Source organism: Spodoptera frugiperda, chromosome 19 (assembly GCF_023101765.2).
Source record: "Spodoptera frugiperda isolate SF20-4 chromosome 19, AGI-APGP_CSIRO_Sfru_2.0, whole genome shotgun sequence".
In the NCBI taxonomy this organism is placed as follows: Eukaryota; Metazoa; Arthropoda; class Insecta; order Lepidoptera; family Noctuidae; genus Spodoptera; species Spodoptera frugiperda.
In genome coordinates this window covers 2,864,303-2,887,539 of record NC_064230.1, presented here as the reverse complement: position 1 = coordinate 2,887,539, position 23,237 = coordinate 2,864,303, and the positions used below count along the sequence as shown (strand labels likewise).

Below are 23,237 nucleotides of genomic sequence, written 5' to 3'. Positions count from 1 at the left end.
AAGTCTCTGTTAGCATATCCCAACGCCATCTATGAAATGATTCGCGAACTACGTAATGTAGTACCTTTTCTTTATGAAACATACCAAAAAATGGTAATCCAATTATTGTTAATTTATTATCTTGTACATATCATTATCAGACAATTTATATATGCCAGTGATACAAAACTCATTCTTAGTGAAAATGGTGTATAGATTCTGATAAATAAATAATAGGTACTATCGGCCATATTGCCGTATATAAGCCTGATAAATCCTCATATGTTGATATTGTGGAATGGTTTTATTAAGAATATAACACACTTAAAAGAATATCAGACTCTTACTGACTAAAAACCACCCCGTTCCTACTCCTGCCTTTCGAGCCGGAGCCACGGTAAACCCGCTAGGTAGTCCGCAGCTCCGGATCAGGCATCAGCCCTACTGGGCCCCATCTATGGTAGTCTGATGGCTCTTTGACGCCCCATACGCACGGGTCTAGTTCAGGGGCCTTAGTCTGCTATTACAATTGCGTCAGAATGGTCGATCATTGAGCAGTGCAAGAGGGACGGAGCTATACAATGTATAGCAGTGCAAGAGGGACGGAGCTATACGCGAGACTTGCTTGCTCATACAAATTTTGTATGGAGTTATATCACCGACAGTTAGGTTAGGTCGTAAACTTAATGAGGCACTTAGTATGCAACTCTGCTAACCCCAAAGGGGCCGTTCAATTATTACGTAAGCACTATGGGGGGCGGGGGGTCTTTACTTTGCTTATTTTGGATGACATGGGGGTAGGGGAGTCTAGATGATGATTACGTCATCGGTAGTTATTTTCTTTTTTACACGAATGGCAACCCACACATTGTCTTTGCTTGAAAACGAAAAGCATTTTCGGGGATTCCCGCAAGTAATACATACATTTAGTGAACAGTGCGCGGTAATTCCCCTACTCGCTTTAGAACCGAGTAAGGGAATTACCGCGCGCTGTTCACTTGTCTAAATTTCCTCTATCAGTGTATTGTTTCGTTTGGCTGCTATAGCGAGTAGACGTATTGTAAGCATAGTAAAGCAAGTTAACATTTGTGTTACCATTCATTCCATTATCCAAAGTTTAATGTTTAAATAAGATGTCATTTCAAATAGACAAATCCAAGTTATACCAAAAATTGTTTGAAAGTTTTAAAAAATCTCATACAAGTACGAAAGTACAAAATGTACAAAAGTTAGTTAACGAAGTGTGGCGAAATTATAAATTACAAGCAAAATCCGACAAGGAACTAGATATTATTGTATCTAAGAGAATCGAAGAAGAATTGCAAGCAGCGACTAAGAATAAATCCAATTTACTACATTTTTTTTCTAAGGTGAGTGACGAAATCATTTTAGGTACCTACTAGAAATATTAGAAATCGCCAAAAAGTTTCTCTTTGCTAATTAGAAAATATTATGGCCTATCTTAAAGTATAGAGGTAATATTCATTATATAGATTTATTTCTTATAATTGATTCCGTCAATTGGTCACAAAATACAGGATGTCAGTTTTATACATATATATTATATACCTACAGAAAACTATACTCTATTCAAATAGGTATTTAACAGAATGTAAACAATCTTTATATGTCTTTTTATTGAAATATGTGGTTTAAAATTGTAAACTGTGTAAAATCTGTTGTGATTCATTTAAAAACTCAACCAATATTAAAAAATTGCTTTTCTGTAAATACATAAAGGTGCGTACAAACATCGTGAGGCGTGCGCCGCGAATGGTTCGCACGTATACATGTGCCGTAGCATGCCTCAGGTTGATGTATGCGAGACGAACCATTCGCGGCGCAAGCCTCGCGATGTCTGTACGCACCTTTACAGATATCTGATTTTATAATTGCATATTTCAATAAAAAGACATATCAAGATTGTTTATATTCTTTTAAATACCTACTTGAATAGACTATAACACCCTGTATTTTGTGACCGGAACGATTTGCTCGTTTAAAGATATTAGATTTAAAGCCATAGGGTTTTGTATTTACCATATTTATTGCCATACTTTGTATTTATGTAGCTTAATAAGAGAATCTTTAGCAGAACCCATAGAAAGTTTTTATTTTTAGGCAACCTGTAAACCTGCAGAAAAAACACAAATTACACAGCCAGCTTCAAATATTAAAAAACAGGAAGAAGATAAAATAAAAACCGGTAATGAATCACAACAGCAATGCGAAATTAATAAAAATACAGATAAACAGAGACCAAAACCTTCTCAGGAAGCTATGAAAAATAAGATTGCTCTACTCGAAAAAAATTTGAATGCTTTGTATTCTGCCAGAGATACTATGTCAATCCGTGCTGAAGTTGATAAACAGATCATTAAGTTGCGCGAGGAAATAAAAACAGCAAAACAGTCTTTAAACAGGAAGGTTCAAAACGCAGTTGCCCAGAAGAAACACAGGGATGGTATGAAAAGAAAGTTAGAAGATATTTGTCATGAAAATCCAGAAATGAAAAAAAGACTATCTCTGAGGGATTCAGTGGGACGTCCTAATCTTGAAAGCAATCAACCTTTACTATTGAAAACAATCGCGGATATAGCTTTATTTGGGAGTGCAGCAGATGATAGAAGACGAACGGAATCAATTCGCAGCGTAAAAACTCTTGATGAACTCACACAAGAATTACGTAAAATGGGATTTGACATTAGTCGCAGTGGGACATATCTTCGTTTGATTCCCAGAAAATCTAATTCTGCAGAGGGACGAAGACATGTATCGACAGTCCCTGTTAAGCTCATTCGGGCTCAAACTGATCACCACAAGAGCCACTTAGATAGCAAGTTCGCTGAAACATCAATCCATTATTTAGAGAACATAGCATCCATACTAGGACCAGATCAAGTATTTTTCATATCTCAAGATGATAAAGCTCGAGTCCCTATTGGCGTAACTGCGGCAAATAAGCAAGCACCTCTTCTAATGCACATGGAATATAGAATCAAATTGCCTGATCACGATTGGGTAATCGCTGAGCGTCATAAATTAATACCATCTGTTTATGCTGGTATCAAAATCACTTCCAATATGCTAGGACAACCGCAAGCCGTTGGATATTCTGGACCAACATACATCGCTATTCGAAGTGGAAAGCATAGTTCATCTACTGCTAATACTCATGCTCAGGATTTCGAGACGCTTCTCGAACTTGAAGAGTTTCGACCATTAGCTAAAACTGACCATGGACTAGTAAAACCAGTGGTAATCATGACGGTTGATGGAGGGCCAGATGAAAATCCGCGTTATCAAAAAGTCATAGGGTTTGCTATACAACACTTTAAGCGACATGATCTCGATGCATTGTTTTTAGCTACCAATGCTCCCGGAAGAAGTGCGTATAACAGAGTAGAGCGCAGAATGGCTCCTCTTAGTCGGGAACTGGCTGGTTTAATATTGCCTCATGACCATTTTGGGTCTCATTTGGATGAACGTGGCGTTACAATTGATGAACATTTAGAAAGATCTAATTTCGAATTTGCAGGAAAAGTATTAGCTGAAGTATGGAGTTCAATGGAAATTGATGGCTATAATGTTAATGCAAAATATGTTGGGGCAGGTGAACAAGATCTTCCTGATTTTCCAGACATTAAATGGTATTCAGAACATGTGCGTGAAAGCCAATACTTGCTCCAAATTGTAAAATGTAGAAATACAGAATGCTGTCGTCCAAGAAGTGGACTATTTAGATTACTAGACAACAGGTTTCTTCCACCACCTGTAAAAGTAAAACAAACAGTTGATGACTTGGTTTTAGATGAAGGAGGGCAATTTCTTAATCTTCCAGTCAATTTAGCTCTACGCTTAAGTGCTTCACTCAAAGATTTCCTGCAAATGCCATACGATTATTTTTGTCCGACGGTACAATTGAGGCTATCAAGTCGAACATGCAAAACGTGTGGTCTTTATCATGCTTCCGTCAAGTCACTAAATCGTCACATCGAAAAGATCCATAAGAAAGTAAACACGCACACTGATAGGAAAGTTAGACCTGTAAGAGTCGCTGCTCGTCGTGCTAATGAACTGATGTGCATTATTCAAAATTTAGAGCACCATGATGTTGAATGGCTCGATGAGAATGACGTAGACATTCCAAAATCGGATGAAAGCGAGCAGACTCACAACACTGAGCAGCAATCGAAGCAATCCAATGTCATCGAAAACTTAGAATCATGGATTCGGGTTTCATGGACTGAAGACTGTTAATTTGAATTTAATATATGTACCAAAAATTTAAAATAAGTTTGTTATGTTAGTAAGATATAATATTTTTGTCCTTTACTCTATGTTGAATACCGTTTCAGTAAAATATAATCTCTATCCTAAATCTATTTTCTTATTTTTCAAATTATAATTATAACATTATAAAATTAAAAAAACAATACATTAATTGACAAATGTTTACGTAAGCATGGGGGGAGATGTTAAAGATTTGCTTACTTTTGCTGACAAGGGGGATGGGGGTAAATAATTGCAATAAATCTGCTTACGTAATACTTGAACGGCCCCAAATCGTATACACAAATGGAGTGCATGACGTCACCGTTGACATTGAATAACCTCAAACGTTGCACTCTTGAGAGGACAATACTTGATGCAACGATGCAACGTCACGCCTTTATCTGATAATGCGTATCCGAATTACTCCCCTTCCCAATCCCCGATTCCCTAACAACCCTTATATCCCACCCACTCGCACGAAGCGCTTCGCTTCAAGCTTCCTTGTGCGAACTGCTAGGGAGTGGAACTCCTTGCCGGAGTCTGTGTTTCCTGATGTGTATAACCTGGGTGTCTTCAAAGCCCGAGTGAATAGGTTGCTTATGGGCAGTCGTGCTCCATCGTAGGCCGCAACATCACTTACCATCAGGCGAGATAGCGGCCAAACGTCGACCCATTAAATGTAAAAAAAAAAACAATGCCTAACCACCAAATGACCTGCAACGTACTTGTAACGCCTCTAGTGTTTCGGGTGTCCATGGGCGGCGGCGATTGCTTACCATCAGGTGATCCGTCTATTTACCGGTTTCACTATCATCACTACATAGTATAAAACAATGCGCAATGCTGCTATACAATGTACACCCACTTTTCACCATTTGTGTTATAAGTCCCATGTAATATGGGGTGAGCCTATTGCCATATACTGGACAATGCCAGACTCCGGGCTACTACTGAGAAGTTTTTCAAAAACCGACATACGCCCGAATACTCAAACGCTACTCAATTTTAAGTTGTACTTAAATATCGTGCTATCTCTGTCATTTTATAAAGAATTGATAGGGACAGAACTACATTTGAGAACGTCTTAAAATTGAGTAGCGTTTGAGTATTTGGGCATAAAGCCCAGTAATAAGTCGCACTTGCGACCACTCGACCAACGAGGCAGTTTTTTATTCACATTTTACATGTTATATAAAAACCTATTTCTGATATCTCCTATCTTAAACCCAGTGGTTCACTATCAAATATGTAATGATAATACTATCTATCTGCAAAAATAACTGATCTGTTTTCTAATCCTGTGATAACAGTATCAATTTTATATCTTCACTCTAATTGGCTGAGATATAGAATGCTTTAAGATACAAGGTCGCGATTGGTTGAAAATATCGCTAAGTATTCGTGATAGAATGGTACCGGAGTGATACCACGGCCTCACCGAAAACCGACGTGAAACAACGCTTGCGTTGTGTGAGTGAGGTTACCGGAGGCCCGATTCCCCCCTTCCCAATCTTCCCAATTCCCGATTCCCCAACAACCCTTAAATTCTTAACCCCCAAAATATCGGCAACGCACTTGTAACGCCTCTGGTGTTTCAAGTGTCCATGGGCGGCGGCGATTGCTTACCATCAGGTGATACGTATGCTAGTTTACCGGCGTGTTCCATAAAAAAAAGAACAAGCCTTTTTTACTGTATTGCAAAGATTATGGTTGATTTCTTTTAGCCAATAGAGAGATGATAGTTTTTTGTTTTAGTTTTGATTCAGTGCCTTTTTATTTTTTATGTTCATTTTTATGACATTTATAAAATAACCAACAGCCCGTGACAATTTCACTATGAGCCTCCTCTGCATTTGAAGATTTAAAGAGACCAGAGTGATACCACGGCCGAGCAGAAAACCAACGAGAAACAACGCTTGCGTTGTGTGAGTGAGGTTACCAGAAGCTCATTCACCACCCTTCTTAATCCTCACTTCCCCAACAACCCTTAAATTCTTAACCCCCAAAGGGCCGGTAACGCACTTGTAACGCCTCTGGTGTTTCTAGTGTCCTTGAACGGCATCGATTGCTTACCATCAGGTGATCAACTCGTTTATCAGCCTTTCTCAAAAAAGAAAAAAGCGAAAGAATACACAAATCGCTGCATTTGGTGTTTTCGTGTCACGAAAGAGATACGGAGATGCGAAACAAACGTTATTTTATGTATGTACATAATTATTATAAGTGCCTCTTGTACAGTTCCGGGTGCAAATTCGATATGATAGTTTATTTTTCAGTATTTTAAAGTTAAATACGGTTTAACTTAAACATTGTTCGGAGTCTAGACGGTCCTATCTTGATTCTTGACCTCTCCAAGCAAACGGTTTGTATCTATTTCTATTTTTACACACAAAAAGCCTGTTACTGATCTTTAAATACGTCAAAATCGTGATGAAAGCTCGAATTAGATGCAAAAGGCAATGGAACGCTGGAGGCCTACTCCGGTTCTCGAATCCGAAGTTTCGTTTAATTTTCGGCCGTAGGTTTTATTGATTTACTAATAGAATTACTTGAAATAACGTTTTATTTTTAACTAGCTACTTCCGCGCGGTTTCACCCGCTCCTATTGGTCATAGCGTGATGTTTTATAACCTATAGCCTTTCTCGATAAATATACTATCCAACACAAACTTTCAATAATTATTCACATCGGACCAGTACGTGTGGAGATTAGCGCGTTCAAACAAACAACAATCGTACAAACTCTTCAGCTTTATAATATTAAGTATAGATATAGATTTCATATGAAAATCTATTTATTTATCTTCATTTCATTCGTTCATTTTTGTTCACGAAAGTTCGCAATAAATAGAATTGTAGTATGCAATCTGCGAAGTTTCGTCCGAAACTTCGTTTTTCGTTGAATTAGAGTAGGCTCCCTGGTTTTGCGTGACACTTTTTACACAAATGTCAATTCTGACAGGCGTCATGCGCCGCGTTGAAAGTTTTTTTTTTATAAGCAAAAGGTCTTTGGCCGCGCCGTAGACAGACGTTTTAGCAGATACATTCAAATTGTCGAAATGAATTTGAATTTTGACGCTATTTCTAGATGTTTTATATTCGATTTTTGTGAATGATTCGCTAGTTTTTTCGCTTCGTGTTGCCTTTTTTTTGGAAATATTTCTCGTTCGAATCGAGACGTGCGTCTTTGCGAATGCTTATTGTAGCTAGTCAGGTTGATAAGCAATTCATAAATTGGTGACGGAAAAAATATTATTTGAGAGCAATCGTTTTTTTTTTAAATGAATAGTTTTTCTGGTTATGTAACGACTGACAGTTTTTCAATCTTATGTATTACTTTAATAACTTTCCATCCGTAGCTTCACCTGTGGTTTTATAACCGCAAAAACCGCAAAAAACGTAAAAAAAAACAGATAGGTACATATAGTAAAAAAAACTAACAAAAAATTTACACATTAAAAATCTTTTACGCTACTAAAACACGTGTAGCTTATCAAAACATTATTTAAATTTAAAACAAAAAACATTGTTTACAAAATAATTACAACGCCTGCGTGAATCGCAAACAAAAGAAAACGAAACGTCATTGTCATTGATTCGAAGCGCTTCGCTTCAAGCTTCCTTGTGCGAACTGCTAGGGAGTGGAACTCTTTGCCGGAGTCTGTGTTTTCTGATGGGTATAACCTGGGTGTCTTCAAAGCCCGAGTGAACAGGTTACTTATGGGCAGACGTGCTCCATCGTAGGCCGCATTATCACTTACCATAGGACGAGATAGCAGCCAAACGTCGACCCGTGAAATGTCAAAAAAAATGTGTGTTATTAATTGTGTCAAATGGGAAAACGGATCACGTGGTGGTGGTAAGCGTGATTTTAAGTGTGGGAGAGCCATGCTTCGGCACGAATGGGCCGGCTCGACCGGAGTGATACCACGGCCGAGCAGAAAACCGACGTGAAACAATGCTTGCGTTGTGTGAGTGAGGTTACTGAAGGCCCAATTACCAATCTTCCTAATCCCCGATGCCCCAACAATCCTCAAATTCCTTGCATTCAAAAGGCCGACAACGCATTTGTAACACCTTGATCTTTTAATTACTTTTTTCTTATGGTATAAGCCGGTAAACGAGGTTACGGATCACCTGATGGTAAGCAATCGCCGCCGCCCTTGGACACTCGCAACACCAGAGGCGTTTTATCTACTTAGCTATCAATATACGGTTGATTTTCAATTACACTTTACTATCTTAATATATCAATGAAATTAGGAGGATTCAGGCAGGCAACACGTAATGTCAATAAGATAATAAAAAGAGGATTCAGGCGACTGGGACCACTACATAACTGGGACCGCGGTCCCAGTCGCCTAATTAGTTTTTATTTATTTATTTCCTTAGGCGAGTGGGACCACCCTTAATTTTATCTACAAATCCATTGTTGAAGTACAAGAATTTGTACAGCTAGCACAAAAGTATCAGAAATAAAACAAAGTTATTAATTATTTAAAGTTTTCAAATTATGTTTTTTACTGCAGAATGAATACTGGGTCGAATCCCCTCCCCCTAAAAATTATGGCTATTTTAATATTTTTTTTACTTTTTTTGATATCAAAGGTTGTATGCGTCGTAGAAACAAAAAAAAAACGACAAACGGTAGCTAATAACCTTGGCTAACTAATTCATTACTTTTTTCAAATGTTTGATAATGTTTTGGTGAGAAAAAAATCATTTGTGAATTATTTTTACCGAAAAAATCACAATTTTTCAATATTTTCAATTAGGGGTTCAACCCCCCATATTATTTTTTTTGTCGATAAAATTAGATGTAGTACTCAGCCTTAACGGGTTAGAAGTCCCACCCCTATCACATTGTAGATTAAAAAAACTTAAAAACATGTTTTTGTGATGAACCGAACAAAATAATTTTAATATTAATACTAACAGTAGGCGGAAAATTTAGTATTGTTATGAGAATAATTAGTATAAAAGATATGGCGAAAAAGTGCTCATCACGCTAAATATCTTTTCTTGAAAGTATATTCAAATCTCTTCAGGTTCGGCTGGGCTGGAGTCCATGTCAGGGATTCTACATCCTCGATTTTCGTATGGCGCTAAAATGTGCTCATCACGCTGAACAACTTTTCTTAAGATAGTATATTCATATCTCTTCAGGTTCATCTGGGCTGTTAAGTGTCCACGTCAGGGATTCCTGACCCTTGATTAATTTCTACGAGGTATTAATTTGCCACCGGTCCTTGATAAGTCTACAAAGTTTGAACGAAATCGGTCCGTTTAAAATGGGTAAAAATCGAGTTGGAAGAGGTCGGTTATATAGAAACATACAAACAAACACACATACATACATCCTTTACATATGAAACTAAATAAAAGCATGTAAAAAGTTAGTTTTGCGTTGGCACCATTTGATTTTTGATTTCGAACGCTTACTTTCCGAAAACTATGAAAATGACACCAATCGAATAATCCGAGCCCAAATTCGGCACTGAACGGAATTGAACAACAGATAACACAAAACATTTGAGTCTACGCACGCACTAAACAAAATAAAAATATTAAAAAAGAAAGTAAGAAAATATTCAAACTTTCAAAGTATCAAGGTCATTTTGTCATAATTTCCGCAGCTATCCGTGCGTATGTGTGTATTGTCGAGAGTCGTGTCAATGTAGTGATGCGATTCGATACCTGTCAATTATGAGAACGCGTCCTTAATGTCATCAAACATGTCTGAAACATGCTTCGGCACTGCTGGGTCGGTTCGACCGGAGTGATACCACGGTCGAGCAGAGAATCAATGTGAAACTACGCTTGCGTTGTATTTCGTTGTGTGAGTAAGGTTACCGGAGGTTATAGCGTCGGTGGGGAGCAAATTAGGACTCACTGATTGTGTTAACAGTTTATTGTTCCAGAACACACAGAATGTCTAATAAAAACTCACTTACAACTATTACTACAATAACTTTTGAGCGCGAGCCGTTTGCCCGCGCGAACGTGTTAAAACTCGAACGTCAACGCAACTGACACAGCGCGCTCTAGCGGACGGCTACAAAGATATGCGCTGGGGTTGCCGCGCTATAAGGCCTAATTCCACGTCCGAATCACTGACAACTCTTGTACCCCACCAACCCTTAAATTCCGCCTCCTCCTTAGCTAGCATGACTGCTTTACAAGAGGAGACGGTATAAAAGTAAATTATTACTCTTGCAACATTTTTTAACAACGAATCGTTCACATGATATCCCGATTCGCACTTGACAAGTTTCAATGTATAAAGAATGAATGAAAATGTATTCGAATTTCGATCGCGTTTACAGATTTGAATATCAAATCTACAGGCGCCATTTTGACAGAACCTATAAATTATTTAGACTGACAATATTGCAGACGTGATATTTTAATTTTTTCTCTATTTATAACGATGCACTCACTTCTTGGTTATTTATCGTTAAAATAAATCAGACATGATTTAATAGGTATGTCGAAGATAAATTATTTCTATATAACTATCTCTATATTAATAAAAATCAATTGCTGTTCGTTAAAACAAAAAAAAAAAACGACTGGACTGATTTGATAAATTATGGTCTTAAATCATTTGTGACATTTATTAATAATGATTATTTGAGAAAAATTAACATATAATAACATGAGTTTTTAGATAATAGTTCCAAGTTCGTGTTTTAACAGATAGATTATAATAATAGGCTAGTTTCCTACTAGTCAAATTCAATACTTTTTTCGAAACGTCAAAAACGATATTTTCTATGAACTTTGTATGAAATTCTCTATTATGACGTCATCAGATTTTTACGTCAAATAGCAGACTTATTTCAAGAAATTTAGCTAGAAAATAGTCGAAAATTAAGTACATACTAGTTCATCAAATTTTTCAATATTTTATTGTAGTTATTTAAAAGTTGTAATAATTTATTTTTGACCCAGTCATCCATCCCTATTGTAAATACTTTTTTTAACGTATTTTAACTAGTTGTTTCACATTAATTTAGTAAGAAATCAATTGCAAATACTATGAAACTCTACGAAGAATAGTTAAAACTAAAATTGTAATATTCTAATTGCGTTGTATACCGTTGACACATCCAGGAAAATCATTTAATATTCTATGTCATCTGTGGCACACGTCTTCTGTCTCACTCACTCACTCATGCCATCTCTCTCTTTCGCGTAGCCATTTTTAATACGATTAAAACATTGCATCTTATGGTGTAACTTTTATTTTTACATACATACATACATATCGTCACGCCTTTAATCCCCGAAGGGGTAGGCAGAGGTGCACATTATGGCATGTAATGCCACTGTGTACACCCACTTTTCACAACTTATGTTGTAAGTCCCATGTAATAGGTGGTGAGCCTATTGCCATATACCGGGCACATTTCCAGACTCCGTGCTACCACTGAGAAATTTTCGAAAAACCGAAAAAAGCCCAGTAATACTTCGCCCGACCCAGGAATCGAACCCGAGACCCCTTACCCGGCAGTCGCACTTGCAACCACTCGGCCAACGAGGCAGTTAGTAACTATTTTAATATTTCTAATAAAATAAGACAAAGGAGGATGCAAATCCTAGTCCCACCTTCCAATAGCTATGTGTGTTACATCATTGGATAAGTAATTTTGAGCTGAATAAAAGTTACTATGGCGCCAAGTTCCAAATCTTACCTTGTTACCTTATGACAAAAAGTTTCCTAGTATCCACACTACGTGTATAAAACACAAATGCAATTATGACGTAAAAATAGCATTACTTAGCTACTGATAAAACTACCATGTTTAATAAAGAATAACTCTGAACGGACTAAGATTTGGAACTTGGCGCCATAGTAACTACTACACTCCTACAGCGCGCTACATGTCACACAGCTTGCTACGCGCAGTAGTTACAGCTGTGTACAGTCTGTCACTCTCTCAGCACTCCCCTACACTCCTACAGCGCGCTACATGTCACACAGCTTGCTACGCGCAGTAGTTACAGCTGTGTACAGTCTGTCACTCTCTCAGCACTCCCCTACACTCCTACAGCGCGCTACATGTCACACAGCTTGCTACGCGCAGTAGTTACAGCTGTGTACAGTCTGTCACTCTCTCAGCACTCCCCTACACTCCTACAGCGCGCTACATGTCACACAGCTTGCTACGCGCAGTAGTTACAGCTGTGTACAGTCTGTCACTCTCTCAGGCACAGGTAATCGAAGAGTACCTATTATTATATTTTTGTTATTGTATAACACGTGTTTTGCATACCTGCCAAATGATGACATCATATTTTGTAATTCTCAGAATGCATGGACTAAATTATCAAATTAAGATTAGTAACGGGGTATTTAGTTAGTTATATCATAAAGTCTCATCGCCAATTATGTTTTAGCGCCGTTTTCATAGTAGGTACATAACATACATAGGTAAAATAAATATCTAAATCTTCTTATACATATTACTTAACATAACTAGTATAAAACAAAGTCTCTTTCTTTTTCCCTATGTCCCTTTGTATGCTTAAATCTTTAAAACTACGCAACGGATTTTGATGCAGTTTTTTTTAATGGATAGAGTGATTCAAAAGGAGGGTTTAATAGTTATATGTATAGTTAATACATGCGTAATATATCACTACTGCACCCATGCGAAGCTGGGGCGGGTCGCTAGTTAGTTAATAATATATTTTTAACATTATTAGAAAAAAACTTTTTCACCTTGGGTATTTTTTCTATGCTTTTTTTTTTTGTATGAACGTTTTTGTAACAATAACAGAACTAACAAAAAAGAAGAATTAACGAAATCAGTTCAGCTGTTCGCGAGATTTGCGCATAGCAACACATTCGACGATAGATTTTTTGCCTAGTAACCGATTTCTTTATATTTTATGACGGAAACCTTAAAAGATTGACAATTGACTGACATTTTTCGCGGGAAACTTTTAAGCTAGCTAATTTTAAACGTAGCTTAATAGTTAATTTTAAACGTATCGTAAATACATTAAAGGCTCTACATTTAGAGATAAAACCTAGAAAACGGGTTCGATTTCTGGGTCGGACAAAGTTCTACTGGTACTTTTTCGGTTTTTCTAAAATCGCTCAGGAGTAGAAATGTGCCCAGTAACTGTATGGCAATAGACTCACCCCTATTACATTAGTTATTAGACTAGTTTCCTACTAGTCAAATTCAATACTTTATTCGAAACGTCAAAAACGATATTTTCTATGAACTTTGTATTGTATGAAATACTCTATTATGATGTCATCAGATTTTTGCGTCAAATAGCAGACTTATTTCTAGAAATTTAGCTAGAAAAAATCGAAAATAAAGTAGTTTATCAAATTTTTTAATGAGAGTGTGATTATTTTTGAATATTGTATTGTATTGAAAAGTTGTAATAATTTATTTTTGACCGAGGATACTACCCAATTTGCATGTAGCTACACAGCTTCTATGGAACAAAGGATATAACATCATAGCACACCTTTTAAGTTATGCAGTTACAAACAGAAGTGCATATATTAAATTGTATAAAATATTTAGGTCTCGAGAAGTCAACTGGTAGATAATAAATAACCTCTTGACAGTCAGTATTTGAGACACAATTACTTATACTAATAATACTAGCGACTCGCCTCAGCTTCGCATGGGTACAATAGTGATATATTATGCATGTATTATACATACTAATACTAATATTATAAAGCTGAAGAGTTTGTTTGTTTGAATGCACTAATCTCCGGAACTACTGGTCCGATTTGAATAATTATTTTGTGTTGAGTAGTGCATTTATCGAGGAAGGCTATAGGCTATAAACGTCACGCTATGACCAATAGGAGCCAAGCAGAGCGGGTGAAACCGCGGGGAAGTAGCTAGTTATACATATAAACCTTCCTCTTGAATCACTCTATCTATTAAAAAAAAACCGCATCAAAATCCGTTGCGTAGTTTTAAAGATTTAAGCATACAAAGGGACATAGGGAGCCTTCGGTAACCTCACTCACACAACGCAAGCGTTGTTTCACGTCGGTTTTCTGCTCGGCCGTGTTATCACTCCGGTCGAGCCGGCCCATTCGTGCAGAAGCATGGCTCTCCCACACTTAATTATTATGTTCTTCGACATACTCACGTAATTTGACAAAGAACTTCACTAGTTTTATTTTCATAGCATATCTGGGGGCACGGTAGTGCCCCGCCAAGACGAGCCAAGCGAAGCGCAAGGGCACTACCTACCTTTTCTCGAAGCGCTTCGTCGTATTTTTGAACCTTCATAACTTGAGTTTGGGTTATACCAGATAAACAAAATTTTCAGGATATAATGTCAGTGGTAGACTTAATAAACCTCTAAAGTTTCAATTGCATAGCTCTTATACTTTAGATTTTATTGATATCTAAAATACCCCGATTTCGTCACTCACTCACTGATGAACAACAAAATTCTTAAGTCCTCCTGAAGTCCTAGAAAACTGAAATTTGGTATGTAAGCTAGTATTAGTACCCAAACAACAAAAAAATCCTAAAACTTGGAACTTTTACCCCCCAACCCCTTAAACTAGGGGGTGAAAGTTTGTTCGAGACTTCCGCACTTTTTGACGCTAGAGGTCTGAATGCGGCCGCGGAGGGGTAAAAATCTGAAAGAGGGAAACTTAATTCCCTATTTCCTGCTTGAGATCTGAAAATTATACACAAGTACATAGAACACAAACTTTTCATCAAATCAAAACATTATCCTACCCATAAGTACTTAGATATGAATAATATTACTACACTTCACTTCGGTAAGTGTTTATTAATCAACCTATACTTTTGAACATAAGCATCGTAAGTATAGTATGCGCCAACGCCCGCCGCCTGCCCCCTCGTCCCCGCGCAGTAGCTAAAAATAATCGGCCCGTCAGCGAGCGCGGCACCCGAACGCGGGCAGACGCGCGAGGGCAGACGTCGTTGACGGTTGTCTCGTTGAATGAAAAGTTTTCGGAATATTTCGGTGATTTAAAAGTTTGCTATCGCGGAGAAAAAAACCATTTGCCTAATATTTCATTGTTAGTAGTTTAGTAGGTAAAGGTTTAGATACTAGTGTTTTAATTTTCATTGATAAAAAGTATTAGGATTACGTTTCCAATTTTCTTATAAATTTAGTAGTTTAGTAGGTGAATTTGTCGCTCATTTTATCTTTCTATCATAAGCAACCTACAAAAAGAAATGAAATCCCACAAAAACATTTCATGTTAAATGTTGCCAAGACGAGACCATATAGCTCGCACTGTCAAAAAGTAATCAGATCCCGTGTAGAGCCAAGTTTCTAACCCTATACTTTTGAACTGGCGAGTTGGGCGCACGGAAAGAGTTTAGAAGATTGAATAGATTTTTAAGCTCAAGCCCATATGACGAATAGCAAAAAGTCCGTGCGGCCGACTCGCCAGTTCAAAAGTATAGGGTTAGAAACTTGGCTCTACACGGGATCTGATTACTTTTTGACAGTGCGAGCTATATGGTCTCGTCTTGGCAACATTTAACATGAAATGTTTTTGTGGGATATACCTTGCAGATGAAACCAAGGCGAATGCATCCAGTGCAAGCAAATGTTTGAACAACGACTTCATTTTATACTATGTTGGTACCTAGTGATAAATGCGAAAGTTTTTGTTTTTGTGTGTATGTCTGTTACTTAATCACGTCTAAACGGCTAAAGGAATTGTTAATTGCTTCTCACATAGTTGAGGTAATCGAAACAATGTAACCAAGAATTGTATTGTGAATCTGATTGAAAAAGAGTGACCTATGGAGTTTCTTGCTCGTTCTTCTCTATAGGAATCTACACTTTGGAATGAGCAAATAGCTTCACTAGAGGACTGGCCGACAGACAGACATTTTTAATATTATTATATTTGTTTTGACGTTCAAAAGTGCCTATCTAGACTATTTGAAATAAATAATTTTTGACTTTGACTTTGTTATGAAATTTGGAACATAGGCAAACTGTGGTTTCGAGGTAGATATTTAATGCAGAATATTGCTTATGGCTAACTACTAGTTAAGCTCTTAATCTAACCAAATAGTCAGAATGGAATAATTAACAACCCAATCTTGCACTATATTAAGTACAGACTGTTTTGTCTGTCTACTAAAATGTAATATTTTACTACATGCAATAAGTTACACTGAATCACTTATTGGAATGCGCAAACATATTAATGATAACATACTGTAAGGGTTCGCTGGGTATGTACACAGGAATAAAACAGCAGGTTGAATAGTAATGCACTTAACTGCTCGGCGGCTAGACAGTGACTGAGCGGCTAGCGACTCGCTAGCCGCACTCCCCACCACTGAGCGCCCCCACCAGCTAGCGTGCTACGTTTATTATATGTAATACACTACATATCTACCTTTTACAAAATTTGAAAAATTGAAAATATTATTCTAGGATGCTCATCAGAATCACAATACTACAATATTAACACTTAACAATAACAAGGTACAAAATCAGCCAAAAATCAGTTATTCTCTTTCACTTAATTCTTCATCTTCATTATTATGGTTCTCTAAATATTTATTTGGGCATACTTCCCATTTACCTTCGACCTTCTTCAAGTGTACTATATTCCTACGAAGTCGTTTCCCATTTTCATCATTTACTACTTCAACGTCATTGCCTTTTTTATTGAGTACCGTATGTGGCGCATCATTAAATGTAGCTGTTAACTTATTCTCCTTCACGGTGTTTTTTACATATACTTTTTCTCCGACTTCAATGTTTGATTCAGTTGCTTGTCTTTTTCTGTCTGCATATTCTTTGCCCTTTGTTTTCATTTCCACATCTCTGTCCTTTGTTTCTAGATCTACTTCTGCAAATTCAATATCTAACACAGAAGGTAGCTTGTCTCTGAATTTACGCCTGAAAAAAGTTCAGCAGGAGATTTACCGGTCACAGAATGAGGAGTGCTATTGTACATGGTCATATATTTAAGTAAATCTTCTTGCCAATTGGACCTTTGGCTTTGGCTTATTCGTAACCGTTTCAATATGTCCCTGTTTTGTCTTTCAACCTCCCCGTTTTGCTGTGGCCAATAAGGAATGCTATGGAACAACTGAATACCGAATTCTTTGCAAAAATCATCGAATTCTGTACTAATAAACTGTCGGCCGTTATCAGCAGTAATACTCACGGGTGTGCCTAATCGAGAAAATATCTCTTTCAGTATATTTATTGTGTGCGTTGAGTCAATAGTTTTTGTAATTTTTACCTCTTTATAACGACTATAATAATCTATAACGACTAAAAGGTAATGTCCAGTCGGTAAGGGTCCGAGATAATCTATGGCTATATCAATCCAGGGTTGTATTGGAAGCTCACGTCTGCGCATGGGATTCGGGGGATTAGGAGCAGAAACTAGAGTACAGCCCTTACAAGATCTGACGTAATGTTCTGCGTCTCTATCGATTTTGGGCCACCATACTTTGGATCGTAGTCGTGTTTTCATAGCTACGATGCCCGGATGACCTTCGTGAGCTGCATTTAAAACTTTCGACCTCAAAATAGACGGAATAACGATTTTATTCCCTCGCAAAAGTAAATTATCTTGAAAACAAAGCTCATGTTCGAAGATCTTGTAAGTGCTGACACTTTGTTCCCAGTTATTATTATAGATTCCAATTCTAACTAATTTCAGTTCTGGATCCGCTTCACATGCTTGCGTCAGCTCACGCAAGGTGATTGCGGTAGGACGAGATTCATCAACAACTAGATTTAAATAGTTATCGTCATCGAAAGGTTCTGGAGACTGACTATTATCGACACACAATCGCGACAATGAATCCGCAATATTTTTCTTGCCCGGACTATAGACAATTTTAAAATTGTACGACTGTAGGCGGAGAACCCAACGTTCGATCCTCGCACATGGTTTAGAATCTGGCCCGAATATTACCTCCAAAGGCTTGTGGTCACTGATGAGTTCGAAACTATCCTTGCCAAACAAATACATATCAAAATGTTCTACTGCCCATACTAGAGCAAGAGCTTCTTTCTCAGTTTGACAATAACGTTTTTCGCGGTCTGAGAGGCTTTTGTTACCGAATGCAATTATTCGCGGCCCATTCTTACCATGCTGAACGAGTACAGCGCCTAACCCAACTGGACTAGCATCAGCGTATACTTGGGTGCGGTCTAGTGGATCATAGTATCCTAAGGTTTTAATTTGTGTCATAGCCCGTTTTAACCCTTCAAATGCGCGTGACTGTTTATCACCCCAATGAGAAGTAATATTAGTACCCTTGTTCAGTTTTAATCTTAAAAGTTCGCGTAAAGGTTCAGTCCATGTTGCTAAATTAGGGATCCATTTTCCTACATAATTTACCAGCCCTAAAAAGCTTTGTACCTCTTCAATGACACTAGGTACTCGAAAGGAGTCAATTGTTTTAATATACTTATCTAAAGGCTTTACTCCCTCACAAGACAGTTGATGCCCGAGGAATTCTATTTGTTTAACCCCGTAAACACACTTTTCATCATTTAAAGAGACATGATTATCTTTTAAAACCTGTAAAACTTGTTTTAACCTCGCCCCATGTTCAGCCACATTGCTACCGTAGACGACAATGTCATCTATAAAATTAACCACCCCAGTACAAGGCAAAAGTACTCTTTCTAAGTTCTTCTGAAAAAATTCAGGAGCGCAGGAAATACCGAACATGAGTCGCTTGTATCTAAACAGTCCCTGGCTACAAATGAATGTTGTGATGTATCTACAATTCTCACTCAACTCTAATTGATGAAATGAATTTTTTAGATCCAGTTTAGAAAATATTTTGGCATTTCTGAACTTTGGTATTAGCTGTTCCATAGTGGGCAAAGGATGTTTTTCTCTAATAATGGCTTGATTTGCTCGCCTCATGTCTACACAGATGCGAACATCTCCGTTACTTTTTAGAACGGGTACAAGGGGAGAGATCCAATCAGAAGGGCCATTTACGGGTTCTATGATATCTAAATCAAGTAGCTCCTGAATTTTTTTATTAATTTTAGCCTCCAAGGGTATTGGAACTCTTCGACAAGGTTGAGAGACCGGTTTGACAGACATATCTATAGGGATATGGATTTGGACATCTTTAAATTTAGGAAACCTACCATCGATTGCATTAACACCTATTCCTAGTTTCAGAACTCCGAGTCTAGTAGCAGTATCTTTTCCAAGTAAATTCCTTGTGCCGTCCTTTACAACATAAAAAGTTGCTTTGATGCCAGGCAATCCGTTATTAACCATTATGGTAGAATCAAATGCGCCGAGAACTGTTAGAGGGTTTTGACTTCCATAGGCCTTGAATGTCTTGTTCGGGTTTTTTACTTGATTTTCAACTAGAATTTTTTTGCTTTTTAGAGTTTGCCAAGTTACGTCACTAACTATATTATATTTACTACCAGAGTCAATTAACATGTCAATTAAGACATTCCCAAGAACACATTTAATAGTGTCGTCACCTTCAATTTGAAAAATGTAATCGACTTCATCAGATTTACTTTTTAACTTTTTATCAGGATGTATATACTGGTTTGACTTAGATGTATAATCATTTGATTTTCGTTTCTTTGCCCTAGTTCTGCACAGTTTTCGGAAATGTCCAATAAACCCGCACTTGAGACATTTTTTATCACGGGCTGGGCAAAACTTACTATCACTTGAATGAGTGCCACCACAACGGGAACAAGAATTAGAATTCGAACTCTTTTTACTCGTACGCGTCTCTACTCTATTTACTGACAGGTCTTTACTAGGTCCTGGCAAACCAAAGTTATTGAGTTGACGGTTTACTGTTTCCAAAGCGTTTGCCTCGAATATAATTTTGTCTAGTGTAACGTCATCACCGAGAGTCAGGATTGTTTTTCTTAATTTGGCTGACTCGCATTTTTCAGTGATTTGATCGATCATATGTTCATCAGGGGCAGTAAATTTGCATTTCGAACTTTGGTGTCGAAGCCTAACAAGAAACTTATCAAACTTCTCTCCGCTTTCTTGTTTAATGAGTCTAAACAAATGACGCTCATATACCCGACTTTGTTTGGGTGCAAAATACTCATTTAGTTTGTTGATGGCAACTGTAAAAATATCGTTGTCATCATCGGCAGTAGTTTCTAAATGTGCGCCAGGAATATTATAGTAAACTTCCTGCAGGGTTAAACCACCCATATGTAAGAGCACAGCTCTTTTTGCTTCTGGTGTGGTAACATTAGTAGCGATTAAGTACAACTCAAGCGCACGCTTCCACTTTTCCCACCGTAATCCCACCGAAGCCGGGTCCCCATCACAGTCCAAGGACTCTAGTGGCGGTAGGTGTGACATATTTTTTTCTTTTTTTTTTTTGACTATTTTATCTTGAACTAACATAGGTTATTTTATTTCAATTATGACGTATGAATTTTATGTAACAAGATTCAATAACAGTATAAAGTTCATATTCATTCCTAGTTATATAAAGCTACAAGGAATATTTCAACGAATAAAAACTGATTAGTCACTGATTTACCTCTTAATTCGATATTTTTGGAATTTTTGTACATACCTTACGGTTTTGTAATCCTGGTAGGGTCGCCACATGGGGTTCGCTGGGTATGTACACAGGAATAAAACAGCAGGTTGAATAGTAATGCACTTAACTGCTCGGCGGCTAGACAGTGACTGAGCGGCTAGCGACTCGCTAGCCGCACTCCCCATCACTGAGCGCCCCACCAGCTAGCGTGCTACGTTTATTATATGTAATACACTACACATACCTAGTAAGTAAATACAAAGTCTGGAATTACGCCAATACAAGGCAAATTACTTCGCATTAACAGTCTATAAGTGGCCACTGCTGACCAAAGGCCTCTTCTCACACGGAGAAGGTTTGAGCTTTAATCACTATGCTCAATGCGGGTTGGCGATTTCATACTTATAATTAGAAATTATTAACCCAGGTTTCCTCGTAATGTTTTCCTTCACCGTTTGTCAGTGGTGTGTTAATAAAGTCTTAGAAAGTACACAGCAAATAGTTCTGTTAGATGTTTCTCTCTATATCAATCTTGTAGGATTAGAGACCACTTATAGTTTTTATGTGTGGAAGCATCATGCTTCAGCACTAATGGGTTGATTCGACCAGAGTGATACCACGGCTGAGCAATAAACAGACATTAAACAACACTTGCATTGTGTTTTGTCATGTTAGTGAGGTTACCGGAGACCCAATAATCTTTCCAAATCCTGATACCTCAACAATCCTTAAATTCCTAACCTTCAGAAAGCCAGTAACACACTTGTAATATCCTGCCTATATACCACATTTCATCAAAATCTGTTCAGTAGTTTCAGCTTGATTGATGGACAAATATTCAAACAAACTTGCACATTTATAACTAAGCTAGCCTAGCTTCACTGACGGACAGACTGACAGACTATTATTTATTTATTTCTTTGCTGATGTTTCAAAAGTACCTAAGTATATGGTTTAATTGGAATAAATGATTTGACTTTCACTATAAGTAATATAAGAGTGATTTAGTGTAAAAATAAGTATAGATTTCATAAAGTTTTTATTTACAACCATTTCTTTATTAGTTACAATTTTAACAAAAGATAGATTTGCAAAAACATAGACGAAACTGATAATAAGTCTCAACATATCTTATTCATAGATAGTTATCACAGTTTTTGTGTATTCTGATTGGCTGGCCTGATAACTTATTGTCATGATGTAAGAATTTGCTAAAAGATAGTAGTGTACATTTGCTAATCTTCACCGGATATCAATTATATATATTTTATGTTGGAGTGTATATTCACGTCTATATAGCTCTAAATGAATCATTATTCGTACATGAGGATAGTTGTATAACGCAGCTACACATACAAGTTTGTTTAAACAGTCGACAACCTGCGTAATTTCACTAAAAATAGTATTTTATTAAAGCCGTTTCGTTACGCAGATGTTTTTTTACACGATCGCAAATCCACACATACGCCTTTCACCGCCAAAACACGAACGTATTCTTTTTTTAAAATCACCAACTTTATGTTCAACTGTGAACTTTTTGTCTCTGAACGTACAAAGGCATCACAGCTTACAGCCAAGATACATTCTACATAGCAACATTAAATTGCAAATAAAAAGTGAAGGCCTATTTATTTGGGGCACTCACCTCAGTACGCCATCAGCGAATTGCAGTAAAAAATCCAGACACAAGTAATGTAGTTACACAGTTTATTCAGATCACAACACACAAATTCTATGGTATTTCTCACTATAAAGATGTTTAAAGGCACGAGCTTGCACGGCTATCACCAATAAAGACGCGACGCGATTTTCCAAGAATTATTTTGTTGTTTTCGTTGCACAGTTTCGCGAGTATGTCATGACATACGGTGCGCACGAGTTTGAGTGGTGAACATTTTTCGCCTACCTGCGTCAAGTTTTCAGTGTGGTCAGTGCTAAATATAAATTTTGCCACCTAAAAGTAAATGTTTGCCAAAACATTTATTTGAGGTTTTGCAATTTGCAATTGTTTGTTTTATCTATAAATATATGAATTATTTGGTAATACAATAAAATTATTATTAGTTTAATGCTATTTCTGACACACGTAAGTATGCTATGTAGTTTAATGAAGTCAAAAGTCAATACTTTTATTTAAATTAAACCATTATTAATACTTATTGCCATTTGCCTGTAATCTATATTAAAAACTTGTTTAAAAAGGTTAATTAATTGGAACGTGTGATTTTTTTTTATGAAATCTGCTATTTCAACTGAAAACGAGTAGACGGGTCACCTGGTAACCGATCAGTACCATGATCAAACTGACGTAAGAACAAAGTTTTACTAGTTGTGAGTCACAGAATCCTATAGGAACTTGAATTGGTGAAACCCTCATTAATGAGAACCGAGAGAGAGAGAGAGAGAAAGAAAGAGAGAGAGAAGATAAAAATACAACAACAACTC

General features: G+C 37.2%; 3 protein-coding genes across 3 annotated transcripts in view; 1 reads left to right on the top strand and 2 right to left on the bottom strand.

Moving 5' to 3' along the window:
- LOC118281215 (uncharacterized) overlaps window positions 1–22,695 on the bottom strand; it is a 74,430-nt gene extending 51,735 nt beyond the window's left edge. Inside the window, exon 1 of the mRNA XM_050700927.1 lies at window positions 22,438–22,695. The gene's annotated coding sequence lies outside the window, so the exon portion shown is untranslated. The remainder of the gene's footprint in view (window positions 1–22,437) is intronic.
- Window positions 779–4,360, top strand: LOC126911868 (uncharacterized). The gene is made up of 2 exons (XM_050700926.1): window positions 779–1,349; window positions 2,101–4,360. The coding sequence occupies exons 1-2, from the start codon at window positions 1,113–1,115 to the stop codon at window positions 4,237–4,239; spliced, it is 2,376 nt and encodes a 791-aa protein (XP_050556883.1). The 5' UTR covers window positions 779–1,112; the 3' UTR covers window positions 4,240–4,360.
- On the bottom strand, window positions 16,334–21,299 carry LOC126911871 (uncharacterized). Its single transcript, XM_050700956.1, has 2 exons — window positions 19,396–21,299; window positions 16,334–17,163 (listed from the first exon to the last, which is right to left on the bottom strand). The coding sequence occupies exons 1-2, from the start codon at window positions 20,648–20,650 to the stop codon at window positions 17,129–17,131; spliced, it is 1,290 nt and encodes a 429-aa protein (XP_050556913.1). The 5' UTR covers window positions 20,651–21,299; the 3' UTR covers window positions 16,334–17,128.
- Window positions 22,696–23,237: the final 542 nt, after the last annotated feature.

Excerpts from the sequence above, each read along its gene's own strand:
- LOC126911871 (XM_050700956.1), bottom strand. The coding sequence starts at position 20,650 with ATGTTAGTTCAAGATAAAATAGTCAAAAAAAAAAAAGAAAAAAATATG. Across the intron at positions 17,164-19,395 it reads AGGTGTTAATGCAATCGATG|GCGTAAATTCAGAGACAAGC; the intron begins GTAGGTTTCCTA and ends AACTTTTTTCAG.
- LOC126911868 (XM_050700926.1), top strand. The coding sequence starts at position 1,113 with ATGTCATTTCAAATAGACAAATCCAAGTTATACCAAAAATTGTTTGAA. Across the intron at positions 1,350-2,100 it reads TACTACATTTTTTTTCTAAG|GCAACCTGTAAACCTGCAGA; the intron begins GTGAGTGACGAA and ends TTTTATTTTTAG.